The sequence below is a fragment of the Bos grunniens genome, chromosome 1 (assembly GCF_055505025.1).
Source record: "Bos grunniens cultivar Pamir isolate PY7600 chromosome 1, Bosgru_T2T1.0, whole genome shotgun sequence".
In the NCBI taxonomy this organism is placed as follows: domain Eukaryota; kingdom Metazoa; phylum Chordata; class Mammalia; order Artiodactyla; family Bovidae; genus Bos; species Bos grunniens.
Window position 1 is genome coordinate 4,284,061 of NC_141165.1, and position 14,303 is coordinate 4,298,363.

Here is a 14,303-nt window from a genome sequence, read left to right on the forward strand (position 1 = left end):
TACAGGCACCACTATGTTCACAGCAGCAGTATTCAGTCGCCAAGACACGGGAACAACCTAGCTGTCCATCAACAGATGAATGGATAAAGAAAAGCCACCACACAAATGCAACGGGCTAGTAGTAGTAGTAGTGCAGTTGCTCAGTCGTGTCCGACTCTTTGCGACCCCATGAACCACAGCACGCCAGGCCTCCCTGTCCATCACCAACTCCTGGAGTTCACTTAGACTCACGTCCATCGAGTCAGTGATGCCATCCAGCCATCTCATCCTCTGTCGTCCGTCCCCTTCTCCTCCTGCCCCTATTCCCTCCCAGCATCAGAGTCTTTTCCAATGAGTCAACACTTCGCATGAGGTGGCCAAAATACTGGAGTTTCAGCTTTAACATCATTCCCTCCAAAGAAATCCCAGGGCTGATCTTCAGAATGGACTGGTTGGATCTCCTTGCAGTCCAAGGGACTCTCAAGAGTCTTCTCCAACACCACAGTTCAAAAGCATCAATTCTTCAGCGCTCAGCCTTCTTCACAGTCCAACTCTCACATCCATACATGACCACAGGAAAAACCATAGCCTTGACTAGATGAACCTTTGTTGGCAAAGTAATGTCTTTGCTTTTCAATATGCTGTCTAGGTTGGTCATAACTTCCCTTCCAAGGAGTAAGCGTCTTTTAATTTCATGGCTGCAGTCACCCTCTGCAGTGATTCTGGAGCCCAAAACATAAAGTCTGACACTGTTTCCACTGTTTCCCCATCTATTTCCAATGAAGTGATGGGACCAGATGCCATGATCTTCGTTTTCTGAATGTTGAGCTTTAAGCCAACTTTTTCACTCTCCTCTTTCACTTTCATCAAGAGGCTTTTTAGTTCCTCTTCACTTTCTGCCATAAGGGTGGTATCACCTGCATATCCGAGGTTATTGATATTTCTCCCGGCAATCTTGATTCCAGCTTGTGCTTCTTCCAGCCCAGCGTTTCTCATGATGTACTCTGCATAGAAGTTAAATAAGCAGGGTGACAATATACAGCCTTGACGTACTCCTTTTCCTATTTGGAACCAGTCTGTTCCATGTCCAGTTCTAACTGTTGCTTCCTGACCTGCATACAGATTTCTCAAGAGGCAGGTCAGGTGGTCTGGTATGCCCATCTCTTTCAAAATTTTCCACAGTTTATTGTGATCCACACAGTCAAAGGCTTTGGCACAGTCAATAAAGCAGAAATAGATGTTTTTTTGGAACTCTCTTGCTTTTTCGATGATCCAGCGGATGTTGGCAATTTGATCTCTGGCTCCTTTGCCTTTTCTAAAATCAGCTTGAACATCAGGAAGTTCATGGTTCACGTATTGCTAAAGCCTGGCTTGGAGAATTTTGAGCATTACTTTACTAGCGTGTGAGATGAGTGCAATTGTGCGGTAGTTTGAGCATTCTTTGGCATTGCCTTTCTTTGGGATTGGAATGAAAACTGACCTTTTCCAGTCCTGTGGCCACTGCTCAGTTTTCCAAATTTGCTGGCATATTGAGTGTAGCACTTTCACAGCATCATCTTTCAGGATTTGGAATAGCTCAACTGGAATTCCATCACCTCCACTAGCTTTGTTTGTAGCGATGCTTTCTAAGGCCCACTTGACTTCACATTCCAGGATGTCTGGCTCTAGGTCAGTGATCAATCACATCATCGTAATTATCTGGGTCGTGAAGATCTTTTTTGTACAGTATTCCTGCCACCTCTTCTTAATATCTTCTGCTTCTGTTAGGTCCATACCATTTCTGTCCTTTATCGAGCCCATCTTTGCATGAAATGTTCCGTTGGTATCTCTAATTTTCTTGAAGAGATCTCTAGTCTTTCCCATTCTGTTGTTTTCCTCTATTTCTTTGCATTGATCGCTGAGGAAGGCTTTCTTATCTCTTCTTGCTATTCTTTGGAACTCTGCATTCAGATGCTTATATCTTTCCTTTTCTCCTCAGCCACAAAAAAGAATGAAATAATGCCACGTGAAGCTACATGGATGGACCTGGAGATCGTCATATTAAGCGAAGTAAGTCAGAGAGAGAAACACAAATATCATATATCACATATGAAGTCTAAAAGATGATACAAAAAATGTATTTACAAAACATTTCTGTGAGAAACAGACTCACAGACATACAAAACAAACTTATGGTTACCAAAGGGGAAAGCAGGGGAGAGAGAAATGCAGAGTGTGGGATTACATCCATGCGCTACTACAATTAAGACAGTAAACAACAAGGACCCACTGCACAGCAGAGAACTGCATTCAGTGCCTGTAAGCGCCTAGAAGAGAAAGGGGTCTGAGAAAGAACGCACATGCACTTGTGAACAGCTGAGTCACTGCTGTGCATCTGAAACTAATACAATGTTGTAAATTACACTAATAAAAAAATTGCTTCATAGAAAACCTTTATTGCTTAAAAAAAAATGCCAACAAACATCTAACAGCGCAGGGTTGCCACAAATTCAATTATCAGTTCAGTTCAGTCGCTCAGTTGTGTCTGACTCTCTGCAACCCCATGAATCGCAGCATGCCAGGCCTCCCTGCCCATCGCCAACTCCCGGAGTCCATCCAAACTCATGTCCATTGAGTCAGTGATGCCATCCAGCCGCCTCATCCTCTGGCGTCCCCAAGAACACAATTGCCCATAATGTGTAGTAAAGTGGAACACAGCACAGCAAGGTCTGCCTGGGTGCTGTCTGAATGCATCGCAGCTCCTTCACCCATTCGCCTGCTGAGGGACGTTTGCATTGTTTCCAGGCTTTGAGGACTATGAATAGAACCCCTATGAAGATTCACGTTCAGATTTCTGTATGAACAATTCTTTTGTTTCTCTAGAATGAATACCCAGGAATCACACCACTAGGTATTCCGTCAAGTGTGTGTTGGTTTCACATGAAACTGCAGAAGTGTTTTCCAGGACAGCTGTAGCCCTTGCACTCCCGCTGACACTACAAGCAACATGAGAGTTCCAGTTGCTCCACGTCACTGGCATCACTTGCCATGGTCGACACTTTAAATCTCAGACATTCTAACAGGTCTGCAGACGTAGCCCACTAGGTATGGTTTTAACCTGCATTTCCCTAATGATGAATGATGTGGACTGTCATTTCACTGCTTACTTGTCATTCTAATATCCTTTTTAGGCAAGTGTTCAATCCTTTGTCCATTTAAAAATTAGGTTTGTTTTCTTTTTGCTGCCTTTTGAGTTCTTTATACATTCTGGATACAAGTCCTTTGTTGGATATCTAATTTGCAAGTGCTTTCTCCTAGGCTGTGGCTTGTTTTTTTAACTTCTGTTAATAGTGTATTTTGCAGAAAAAAAAGGTTTAGTTTTGATTAAATTCGATATATAAATCTTTCCTTTTATGGATCTTGCTTTCTGTGTCATGTCTAAAAACTATCTGCCTGCCCTGCTGTTCAGAATATTTCCTATGTCTTCTAAAACCTTATAGTTTTACATTTTAGACATTATACCTACAACATATTTTAATTTTGAATATAAAGTGTGAGATCTAGGTCAGGGTTCTGTTTTATTTTTGCATATGGACAGACAACTACTCAGCACTGTTTGCTGAAAACGTCACTGCTTCTCCGTTGACTTTCTTTAGCACCTTTGTCAAAGTTCAAAAGGTTGTATGTGTCAGTCTATTTCTGAACGCTTTAATTTGTCCCTTTGATCTGTATGCCTACTCCTTCACCAATACTACACTGTATTGATTATTGTAGCCTTATTTTAATCTTGAATTTGAGCAATATGATTCCTCACACTTTAGGCTTCTTTTTCAAAACTGCTTTTGCCATCTTAGTTTCTCATCCATATACATTTCAAAATCAGTTTGTCTTATCTACAATATTTGCAATCAGCACACTCTGTTTTGTGATCCCAGGTGGCCCATGGTAAAGAATCCTCCTGCTAATGCAGGATATCCAGGTTCAGTCCCTGGGTCAGGAACATCCCCTGGAGGTGGAAATGGCAAACTACTCCAGTACTCTTGCCTAGAAAATCCCATGGACGGGGAGCCTGGTGGGTGGGCTACAGTCCATAGAGTCGCACAGAGTCAGACAAGATTTAAGGACTAAGCAGGCACGCACCCATTCTCCTTTCTGGTAAAGAGGAGAAGAAAGTGCCTGGGATGGGATGGAGATTGTTGGTAAGTAAAGAAGGCACAGTCTAGTAATGAAGGGGATGGCAGTAAAAAAAAAAAAAAAGACAAGGATCAGAAATCAAGAAGACAAATCTTTTCTGAGCTCACTCTTTGTTATCAGAATTCTAGTAGCTAGTGAGGAGCAGCATAGGGCTGTGCTGAGTCCCACAGTGAACCATGAGTCATTAGCGGCAAATGTGGACTCCGTCTCAGACTCAAGAGTGAAGAGCTTTCCAGAGACTGAAATAGAGAGGCAACCGCCCCACGGGTTTAGCAGTGCTCAGGTCTGGGCAGGAAAAGTATGTGATCTGAGACTGTTTCCCCCCCACATAATGAGAGAACAGTAGCTTAGTTCCCTTCATTTAGGATAGTGAGGATGAAATAATCTGATTAATAGAATTACCACTGACAAGACACCCAGAGAGCCAATTTTCAAAAACTCACGTATAAAGTAAAATGCCTTAATTCTGTAGTAGGATTCACCTGAGTACTGTCTGCTGACCCAGAAGGGATCTCCCGGCCCCAGGGCACCCTTGCATCACCCTTAGTGCGTCAGAATGATTCTGCTTCCTGGGGACCTCCTTGGTGGCCCCGGTTTAAGACCCCACCTTCCACTGCGTGCGGTGCAGGTTCTGTCCCTGGTTGGGGAGCTAGGACCCCACAAGCCACGTGGCACAGCCAAAAAGTAAAAAATAAACAAACATGCTGCTCCTATACCCCTTCTGGGATCTGAATTCTGGACGGAAGGCAGCTCTCTGTGGGCGTGTGCCCTGTGCACCCAAGCCTAGGTTCCTTACATGGATTAAGTGAGCTGAATTTTGTGAGAGACAGAGAGCCCAGGTCTCCAAGTTTAAACAGAGGTTTGCTCACCTGATTGTGGATCCAGAGAGCAGGAGGGTGGTTTGCAAATTTCACTGCCAGTTCTATCATTCTCTCCTGTTCCAGCAGCCTAGGGCTGGAGCATATTGAGAACCCACCAACCACAGAGACTCCTGGGATAAAAAAGTCAACCCTAAAAGGAAAGGCAAATAAATTGACTACTGTTAATGCAATTTTTAAAGTGCAAGGTAAATACAAACTTTTGGCTAGAATGACTAAGAAAAAAGGAGAAAAAATATAATTACTAAAATCAAGAATGAAAGATGGGACATTATCACCAACTTCACCAAAAAAAAATTTTTTTTAAATTATAAAGGAATTCTATGAATAACTGTAAGACACAAAACTGGCTAACTCAGATGAAATGGATGCATTCCTAGAAAAACATGAACTACCAAACTGGACTCTAGAAGAATCAGAAAATCTGAACAGATCCATAATAAATGGACTGAATTAGTATAATTTAAAAATTTCTCACAAGGGTAAGTCCAGACGGCAGCAGAGGTTAACTCTGAAGAAGCTGAAGAAACATCTGAAGAAGAATTAATGCTTATCTTTCACACATACTTCCCCCCAAAACAGAAAAAAACACTTTCCACTTCACTCTACCATGTCAGTATTATTCTAATACTAAAGCCAGACAAAGATACCACTAAACTACAGATCAACATCCCTTATGAATACAGATGCAAAATTCTCAGGAATATTGATTCAACATATGAAAATCATCAATGAATTAAACCACTTAACACAATAAAGGACAAAATCCATGTGATCATCTCAACAGATGCAAAAATGGCATCTGACAAAATCCAACACCCTTACATAATAAATATACTCAACAAACCAGGAATAAATGGTAATTTCCTCAGCCTGATAAAGACAACTACAAAATATCTAATCATCAGATCAGATCAGATCAGTCGCTCAGTCGTGTCCGACTCCTTGCGACCCCATGAACCACAGCACGCCAGGCCTCCCTGTCCATCACCACCTCCAGGAGGTCACTGAGACTCACGTCCATCGAGTCAGTGATGCCATCCAGCCATCTCATCCTCTGTCATCCCCTTCTCCTCCTGCCCCCAATCCCTCCCAGCATCAGAGTCTTTTCCAATGAGTCAACTCTTCACAAGAGATGGCCAAAGTACTGGAGTTTCAGCTTTAACATCATTCCTTCCAAAGAAATCCCAGGGCTGATGTCCTTCAGAATGGACTGGTTGGATCTCCTTGCAGTCCAAGGGACTCTCAAGAGTCTTCTCCAACACCACAGTTCAAAAGCATCAATTCTTCAGCGCTCAGCCTTCTTCACAGTCCAACTCTCACATCCATACATGACCACAGGAAAAACCATAGCCTTGACTAGACGAACCTTTGTTGGCAAAGTAATGTCTCTGCTTTTGAATATGCTGTCTAGGTTGATCATAACTTGCCTTCCAAGGAGTAAGCGTCTTTTAATTTCACGGCTGCAGTCACCATCTGCAGTGATTTTGGAGCCCAGAAAAAACAAAATCTGACACTGTTTCCACTGTTTCCCTATCCATTCCCCATGAAGTGGTGGGACCGGATGCCATGATCTTCGTTTTCTGAATGTTGAGCTTTAAGCCAACTCTTTCACTCTCTACTTTCATCAAGAGGCTTTTTAGTTCCTCTTCACTTTCTGCCATAAGGGTGGTGTCACCTGCATATCTGAGGTTATTGATATTTCTCCCGGCAATCTTGATTCCAGCTTGTGTTTCTTCCAGTCCAGCATTTCTCATGATGTACTCTGCTGCTGCTAAGCCGCTAAGTCACTTAAGTTGTGTCTGACTCTATGTGACCCCATAGACGGCATATGTTAAATAAACAGGGTGACAATATACAGCCTTGACGAACTCCTTTTCCTATTTGGAACCAGTCTGTTGTTCCATGTCCAGTTCTAGCTGTTGCTTCCTGACCTGCATACAAATTTCTCAAGAGGCAGATCAGGTGGTCTGGTATTCCCATCTCTTTCAGAATTTTCCACCGTTTATTGTGATCCACACAGTCAAAGGCTTTGGCATAGTCAATAAAGCAGAAATAGATGTTTTTCTGGAACTCTCTTGCTTTTTCGATGATCCAGCGGATGTTGGCAATTTGATCTCTGGCTCCTTTGCCTTTTCTAAAATCAGCTTGAACATCAGGAAGTTCACGGTTCACATATTGCTGAATGGCTTGGAGAATTTTGAGCATTACTTTACTAGCATGTGAGATGAGTGCAATTGTGCGGTAGTTTGAGCATTCTTTGGCATTGCCTTTCTTTGGGATTGGAATGAAAACTGACCTTTTCCAGTCCTGTGGCCAATGCTGAGTTTTCCAAATTTGCTGGCATATTGAGTGTAGCACTTTCACAGCATCATCTTTCAGGATTTGGAATAGCTCAACTGGAATTCCATCACCTCCACTAGCTTTGTTCGTAGTGATGCTTTCTAAGGCCCCCTTGACTTCACATTCCAGGATGTCTGGCTCTAGGTCAGTGATCACACTATCGTGATTATCTGGGTCATGAAGATCTTTTTTGCACAGTTCTTCTGTGTATTCCTGCCACCTCTTCTTAATATCTTCTGCTTCTGTTAGGTCCATACCATTTCTGTCCTTTATCGAGCCCATCTTTGTATGAAATGTTCCTTTGGTATCTCTGATTTTCTTGAAGAGATCCCTAGTCTTTCCCATTCTGTTGTTTTCCTCTATTTCTTTGCATTGATCGCTGAGGAAGGCTTTCTTATCTCTTCTTGCTATTCTTTGGAACTCTGCATTCAGATATTTATATCTTTCCTTTTCTCCTTTGCTTTTTGCTTCTCTTCTTTTCACAGCTATTTGTAAGGCCTCCCCAGACAGCCATTTTGCTTTTTTGCATTTCTTTTCCATAGGAATGGTCTTGATCCCTGTCTCCTGTACAATGTCACGAACCTCCTTCCATAGTTCATCAGGCACTCTATCTATCAGATCTAGGCCCTTAAATCTATTTCTCACTTCCACTGTATAATCATAAGGGATTTGATTTAGGTCATACCTGAATGGTCTAGTGGTTTTCCCTACTTTCTTCAATTTCAGTCTGAATTTGGCAATAAGGAGTTCATGGTCTGAGCCACAGTCAGCTCCTGGTCTTGTTTTTGCTGACTGTATAGAGCTTCTCCATCTTTGGCTGCAAAGAATATAATCAATCTGATTTTGGTGTTGACCATCTGGTGATGTCCATGTACAGAGTCTTCTCTTGTGTTGTTGGAAGAGGGTGTTTCTTATGACCAGTGCATTTTCTTCGCTAAACTCTATCAGTCTTTGCCCTGCTTCATTCTGTATTCCAAAGCCAAATTTACCTGTTACTCCAGGTGTTTCTTGACTTCCTACTTTTGCATTCCAGTCCCCTATAATGAAAAGGACATCTTTTTTGGGTGTTAGTTCTAAAAGGTCTTGCAGGTCTTCATAGAACCATTCAACTTCAGCTTCTTCAGCGTTACTGGTTGGAGCATAGACTTGGGTTACTGTGATATTGAAAGGTTTGCCTTGGAAACGAACAGAGATCATTCTGTCGTTTTTGAGATTGCATCCAAGTACTGCATTTTGTTGTACTCTTTTGTTGACCATGATGGCCACTCCATTTCTTCCCTGAAAGGCTGAAAATTCCCCACCTGAGAAGAGAAACAAGGCAAAGATGTCTGCTCTGACCAATTCTACTCAACTCTGTACCAGACATTCTAGCCAAGGCAATTAAGCAAGAAAATGAAATAAGAGGCATCCAGATTGAAGAGAAAGAAGTTGCAGATGACATAACATTATATATAGAAAATCCTAATGAATTTACTATAAATACAGGAGAACTAATAAACAACTTCAAATAAAGTTGCAGAATATAAAATTAATAATAAAAACCAACTGTATTTCTACCCACTAGCAATGAACAATCTAAATGTGAAATTAAGAAAAAGTCCTATTTATAATAAAGTAATAAAATAATTGGGAATAAACTTCACAAAAGAAGTGTAAGACTTATACACTAAAAACTACATTACTGAAAAAAAATCAAAGAGATCTAAATAAACAGAAAGAAGATCTAAATAAACAGAAAGGCTTCTTATATTCATGGACTGGAAGACTTAATATTAAGATGGCAATAGTTCCCAAATTGATCTACAGATTTACTACAATACTTATCAAACCCTAGCTGGTCTCTTTGATAAGTTGATCATAAAACTGATATGAAATTCAAGGAGCCTAGAATCATCAGAATAATCTTTAAAAAGAAGAATAAATTTGGAGGATCCACACCTTCTGATTTCAAAATTGCTTTAAATCACAGTAATGATGACACTGTGGTACTGGTGTTGGGACAGGCAGGTGTCAATGGCAAAAGGCTGAGAATCAAAACATAAACTTCGTTTTACGGTCAACTGATTTTCAACAAGACTACCAGCACAATTTAATGCAAAAGAAGAGTCTTTTCAGTAAGTGGTGATGGTTTTAGAATGATCTATAAAGGAAACAGACTCTGAAAAAGAATAAACACACACACGCATATGACTGAATCACTTTGCTGTACACCAGAAACTAATACAACACTGAAAACCAACTATACTTCAATTAAAGAAAAAAGTGCTAGGACAAGTGAATAGTAACTGGAAAAGAATAAGGGTGGACCCCGACCTCGTACCATATACAAACATTAACTCTGGTTAGATCACAGACCTAAATATAAACAGTAAAGTTACAAACTCAGACTTACACAGGAGTAAGTCTTCATGGCCAGCTACTTAGAAATGACACTAAAACACAAAGGTCACAGAAAAACTGGAGAAACTAGACTGCGTAAGATGAAAAATTTTATGCCACACACTTATGTGTCGTACACACCATCCAGACAGTTAAAAGATGACCCTTGGAATGGGAGAAAATATTTTTGAATCATGTATCTAACCAGTAATTTGTATACAGAATATAGTAATAAAAAGAAAATTCAAAACATGGGTAAAGGGGGCTTCCCTGGTGGCTCTGTGGAAAAGGACCTGGTCTGGGAAGACCCCACAGGCCAAGGAGCAACTAAGCCTGCGTGTCACAACTCTGGGCCTGTGCTCTAGGGCCTGGGAGCCACAGCTCCTGAGCCCACACACCCTGGAGCCTGCGCTCCACAGCAAGAGAAGCCCCAGCAATGAGAAATGCACGCACCACACCTGGGAGCTCCTGCTCCCCAAAACTAGAGAGAAGTCCACACAGCAACAAAGACCCAGCACAGACAAATGAATAAATAAGTAAAATCACATTTCACAAGTGGGCAAAGGATTCGTACAAACATTTCTCCAAAGATGATACATAAATGGATAATAAGTACACGAAAAAATGCTCAACCTCATTTGTCATTCAGTTCAGTTCAGTTCAGTCGCTCAATTGTGTCCGACTCTTTGCGACTCCATGAATTGCAGCACGCCAGGCCTCCCTGTCTATCACCAACTCCCGGAGTTCACCCAGACTCACGTCCATCGAGTCAGTGATGCCATCCAGCCACCTCATCCTCTGTCGTCCCCTTCTCCTCCTGACCCCAATCCCTCCCAGCATCAGAGTCTTTTCCAATGAGTCAACTCTTCGCATGAGGTGGCCAAAGTACTGGAGTTTCAGCTTCAGCATCATTCCTTCCAAAGAAATCCCAGGGCTGATGTCCTTCAGAATGGACTGGTTGGACTTCCTTGCAGTCCAAGAGATTCTCAAGAGTCTTGTCCAACACCACAGTTCAAAAGCATCAATCCTTCGTGCTCAGCCTTCTTCACAGTCCAACTCTCACATCCATACATGACCACTGGAAACAGTGTCAGACTTTATTTTTTGGGGCTCCAAAATCACTGCAGATGGTGACTGCAGCCATGAAATTAAAAGACGCTTACTCCTTGGAAGGAAAGTTATGATCAACCTAGATAGCATATTGAAAAGCAGAGACATTACTTTGCCAACAAAGGTCCGTCTAGTCATATGTCATTAGGGAAATGCAAATCAAAATCACAATGAGCCATTAATGAATGTCACACTCACCTGGACAGATGGCTGATCAAAAAGACAATGGCAAGTGTCAGGATCTGGAGAAACTGGAACCTTTGTACATTGCTGATGGGAATGTAACATGGCCTTGCTACTTTAAAGAACAATTTGGCAGTGCCTGAAAATGTTAAGATGTGACCAGCAATTCTACTCTGAGGTATATACTAAAGAAAAAAGAAAATATATATCCACTTAAAAATATGCACACGAATGTTCATAGCAGCATTACTGACAACAGCCTGAAAGTTCCAAAACAAGCTAAATGTTCACCAATTGATGAATACGTAAACAAAGGCGGTACATTCACAGGATGGAATGAAGTACTGAAACATGCCACACTCAGATGAGCAGCGGAACTGCGTTAAGTGAAAGAAGTGACATTGCTCAGTCGTGTCCGACTCTTGTACCCCATGGACTGTAGCCTGCCAGGCTCCTCTGTCCATGGCATTTTCCAGGCAAGAGTACTGGAGTGGGTTGCCATTTCCTTCTCCAGGAGATCTTCCTGACCCACGAACTGAATCCGGGTCTCCCGCATTGTAGACAGAGGCTTTACCATCTGGGCCACCAGGGAAGTCAAAGAACTGAAAGAAGTGAAGGAAACTAGTCACAAAAAAAGACCACATACTACATAATTCCATTGACACAAAATGTCCAGAATAGGAAAATCCATAAAAGACAGGAACTAGAACAGTGGGTGCCTAAGGGTGAGGATGGGAAGTGAATGATATTCAGGGCAGAGTTTCTTTCTGGGATGATGAGAATATTCTGAAAGTTGACTGGCTGATCACCGTACAATTCTAGAATATACTGTGAATTCAATTCTGTGAATATACTAGAAATCACTGAACTGTACCCTTTGAATGGGTGAATTTTATGATACGTTTATCTTGATAAAAAGTTTCCTGAATGTGAAAAAGAAATCAACAAAAACTCTCTTGCTGGCATTTGACCACCTACACTGAATAGGCTGACGCAGCCTCCTAAATCCTGACAGTCTCATGTCGCCTTCTTCGCTCCTAAGCACGCTCCTAGAGTGGAGAACTCTTGTGAGTTTCAAGCCATCAATAACTGCACGCCACAAACTTTTTTTGGGTGAGAGTTCTAGAAAATGCAATAAATCTAGTCACATACCAAGGCAAGAGAAATTTACTACAAACCGAGACCACAGAAAATTCCCATCCCCATGTCCAGGAGACTCATCTATCCATAGAGCTGTTCCTCAGCCATCGAAGAAGGACAGACAGTATAATTAAAAAAGGCGACAATCATCCCCAATGTCCTCCCCTGATCTGATCTATGGCCTTAGAGGCTGTTCTCTTCTCAACTCTGGCCTTAGGTCCCTGGTCATTTTTCAGTCTTAGAAAACAAGTTCTGGGCAGGAAGGGCTCCAGAAAAGGTCCCCAGGTTATTTCTGCCCGTATTTACTTCCTTCTTTCCCATGAATGATTTCCCTTCCATTTCAGACAAGATACAAATTTTAAAAGACTATAGTTAACACTTACTAATACCGTTGCTATATGCTTTCAGAGAAGAGGTGAATGGCATTTCCATAGCGTCTGTGTTTAAAAAAAAATTAATCTCTGAGCTATTTTTGCTGCTTTATTTCCTGAACGATAGCACCCTCTGCTGCTTGACGTTGATAGAGACCTTTTTCTCCAGTAACTGAAGGGGAATCCCTCTTCTCTAGTAACTCTGGAAACCCTCCACCTTTAGGAAAAAGGACTCCTTCATGAAATGCTACAGAAGAACCTCATCTGAATAGGCCTAAGAAAATATGCACAATACATAGTTAGTAAAATATCTTTCCAAGAAAAAGTAAGTTTTAGACACACACACACACTCACGCACACACCCCTGTTAAAAATGCCGTCCTTTGCAGCGAGTACATGAAGAGCAGAGAGAAAGGGCCTGGTTCTGCAGCGAAGCACGCATGTCCACATCTAGGGTGACACCGGCAGCCCTGTCCCGCCACAGGGCCCAGCACACAGCAGGCACACGGGCCACAGCCGAGCAAACGCGCTTCCCCGAGATCCCCACTCTAAGCTGCCCGACTCAGCACACACGACAGACAGCCTCTGTCTGCCGACCATGCACAGGCACGGAGGCTGGTGCTGGCAGTAAAAATGCAAGTCTGTCTTGGCTCCCACCCTCACAAACCTCCCTAATGGGAGGAAGATTAACCTGATGGCTCAGCAGGTAAAGAATCTGCCTGAAATAGAGGGGACACAGAAGACCCCTTGGGTCTGACCCAATCCCTGGGTCAGGGAGATCCCCTAGAGGAGGAAATGGCAACCCACTCCAGTATTCTTGCCCGGAGAATGCCATGGACAGGGGAGCCTGGTATGCCACAGTTCAGAGGGTCACAGAGAGTCAGACGCGACTGAGCATTAGCGTGAAAGAATCCACTTGGGAGAGAGAAGGCGGCGTCACTTGAGATGCGTCTGGAAGCTCTCATGCTTTAGCGCAGACTCCTGCGTAGCTCTAACATGTGATCCTGATTTTATCAGGGAAATACTAAGACAGCTACCGCATTTTATTTTTTAAAAAAATCTGCTTGGGGGTGGGTGGGACATGCAGAGGGGAGGGGAGGGGAGGAAAAAGAAGTTAATTCCACCAGAGATGGAAGAATCAGGAAGGACTTCACAGAGGAGTCCTGAAAGACAGCGCTCATCAGACAGGCCGTGGAGGAGGACACCATCTGCAGGGAGACTCCCAGGAATGCGGCACCGCCTCCACGTGGGCCTGAGTCGGGGCTGCGGCGCTGCAGTGCTTACGTCTGCAGTGCAGCTGCCCCGCTGCAGGCGGGGGAGAGTCCTAGCTCTCTAACCTGGCTCCTCTCACCTCATTACCCCGAGCACTTTCAAGCATGAAATCCTGTTATCACATATGAAGTCAGAGACACAGCCTGCCCCACTCAGAAACGCGTCGCCTGCTCCCTGGTGTGTTCTGCCCACAGCCCGGGCGTGCAGCGGGCACCAGAGGCGTGTGCCTGCCCACTCCTAGCAGGCCGGCTGCTCTTCCCACAGCAGCCTCGGTGCACGGGAGGCTGGCGAGGAGCTCAGACTGTCCCCGGGACCTCAAAGATACTCCTCACAGAGGACCTCACCAGCACAGATGCTCTCTGACGGCCTGAGCAAAGCACTGGCTACAACAGACACCCAAAACAAACGCATAAAGTAAACATCAGGCACTGTGCCAAATGCCTGACATATCCTACAACACCGAAGTGTTACTCTT

General features: G+C 43.1%; 1 protein-coding gene across 48 annotated transcripts in view; it reads right to left on the reverse strand.

The window, feature by feature from the left end:
- OXNAD1 (oxidoreductase NAD binding domain containing 1) overlaps positions 1–14,303 on the reverse strand; it is a 51,949-nt gene that overhangs the window by 8,547 nt on the left and 29,099 nt on the right. For 38 of the 48 annotated variants that reach the window (XM_086393810.1, XM_086394538.1, XM_086392189.1 and 35 more), the window contains one exon: positions 5,022–5,163. The exons of 7 other annotated variants lie outside the window; for them this stretch is intronic. In XM_086393810.1, coding sequence (XP_086249936.1) covers positions 5,022–5,081 — 60 coding nt within the window. In that variant the 5' untranslated portion in view covers positions 5,082–5,163. Of the gene's footprint in view, positions 1–1,043; positions 2,005–5,021; positions 5,164–11,060; positions 11,648–14,303 lie in introns of those variants that run through there. 3 more of the 48 variants (XM_086393888.1, XM_086394644.1, XM_086394604.1) reach the window with 3 other exon arrangements.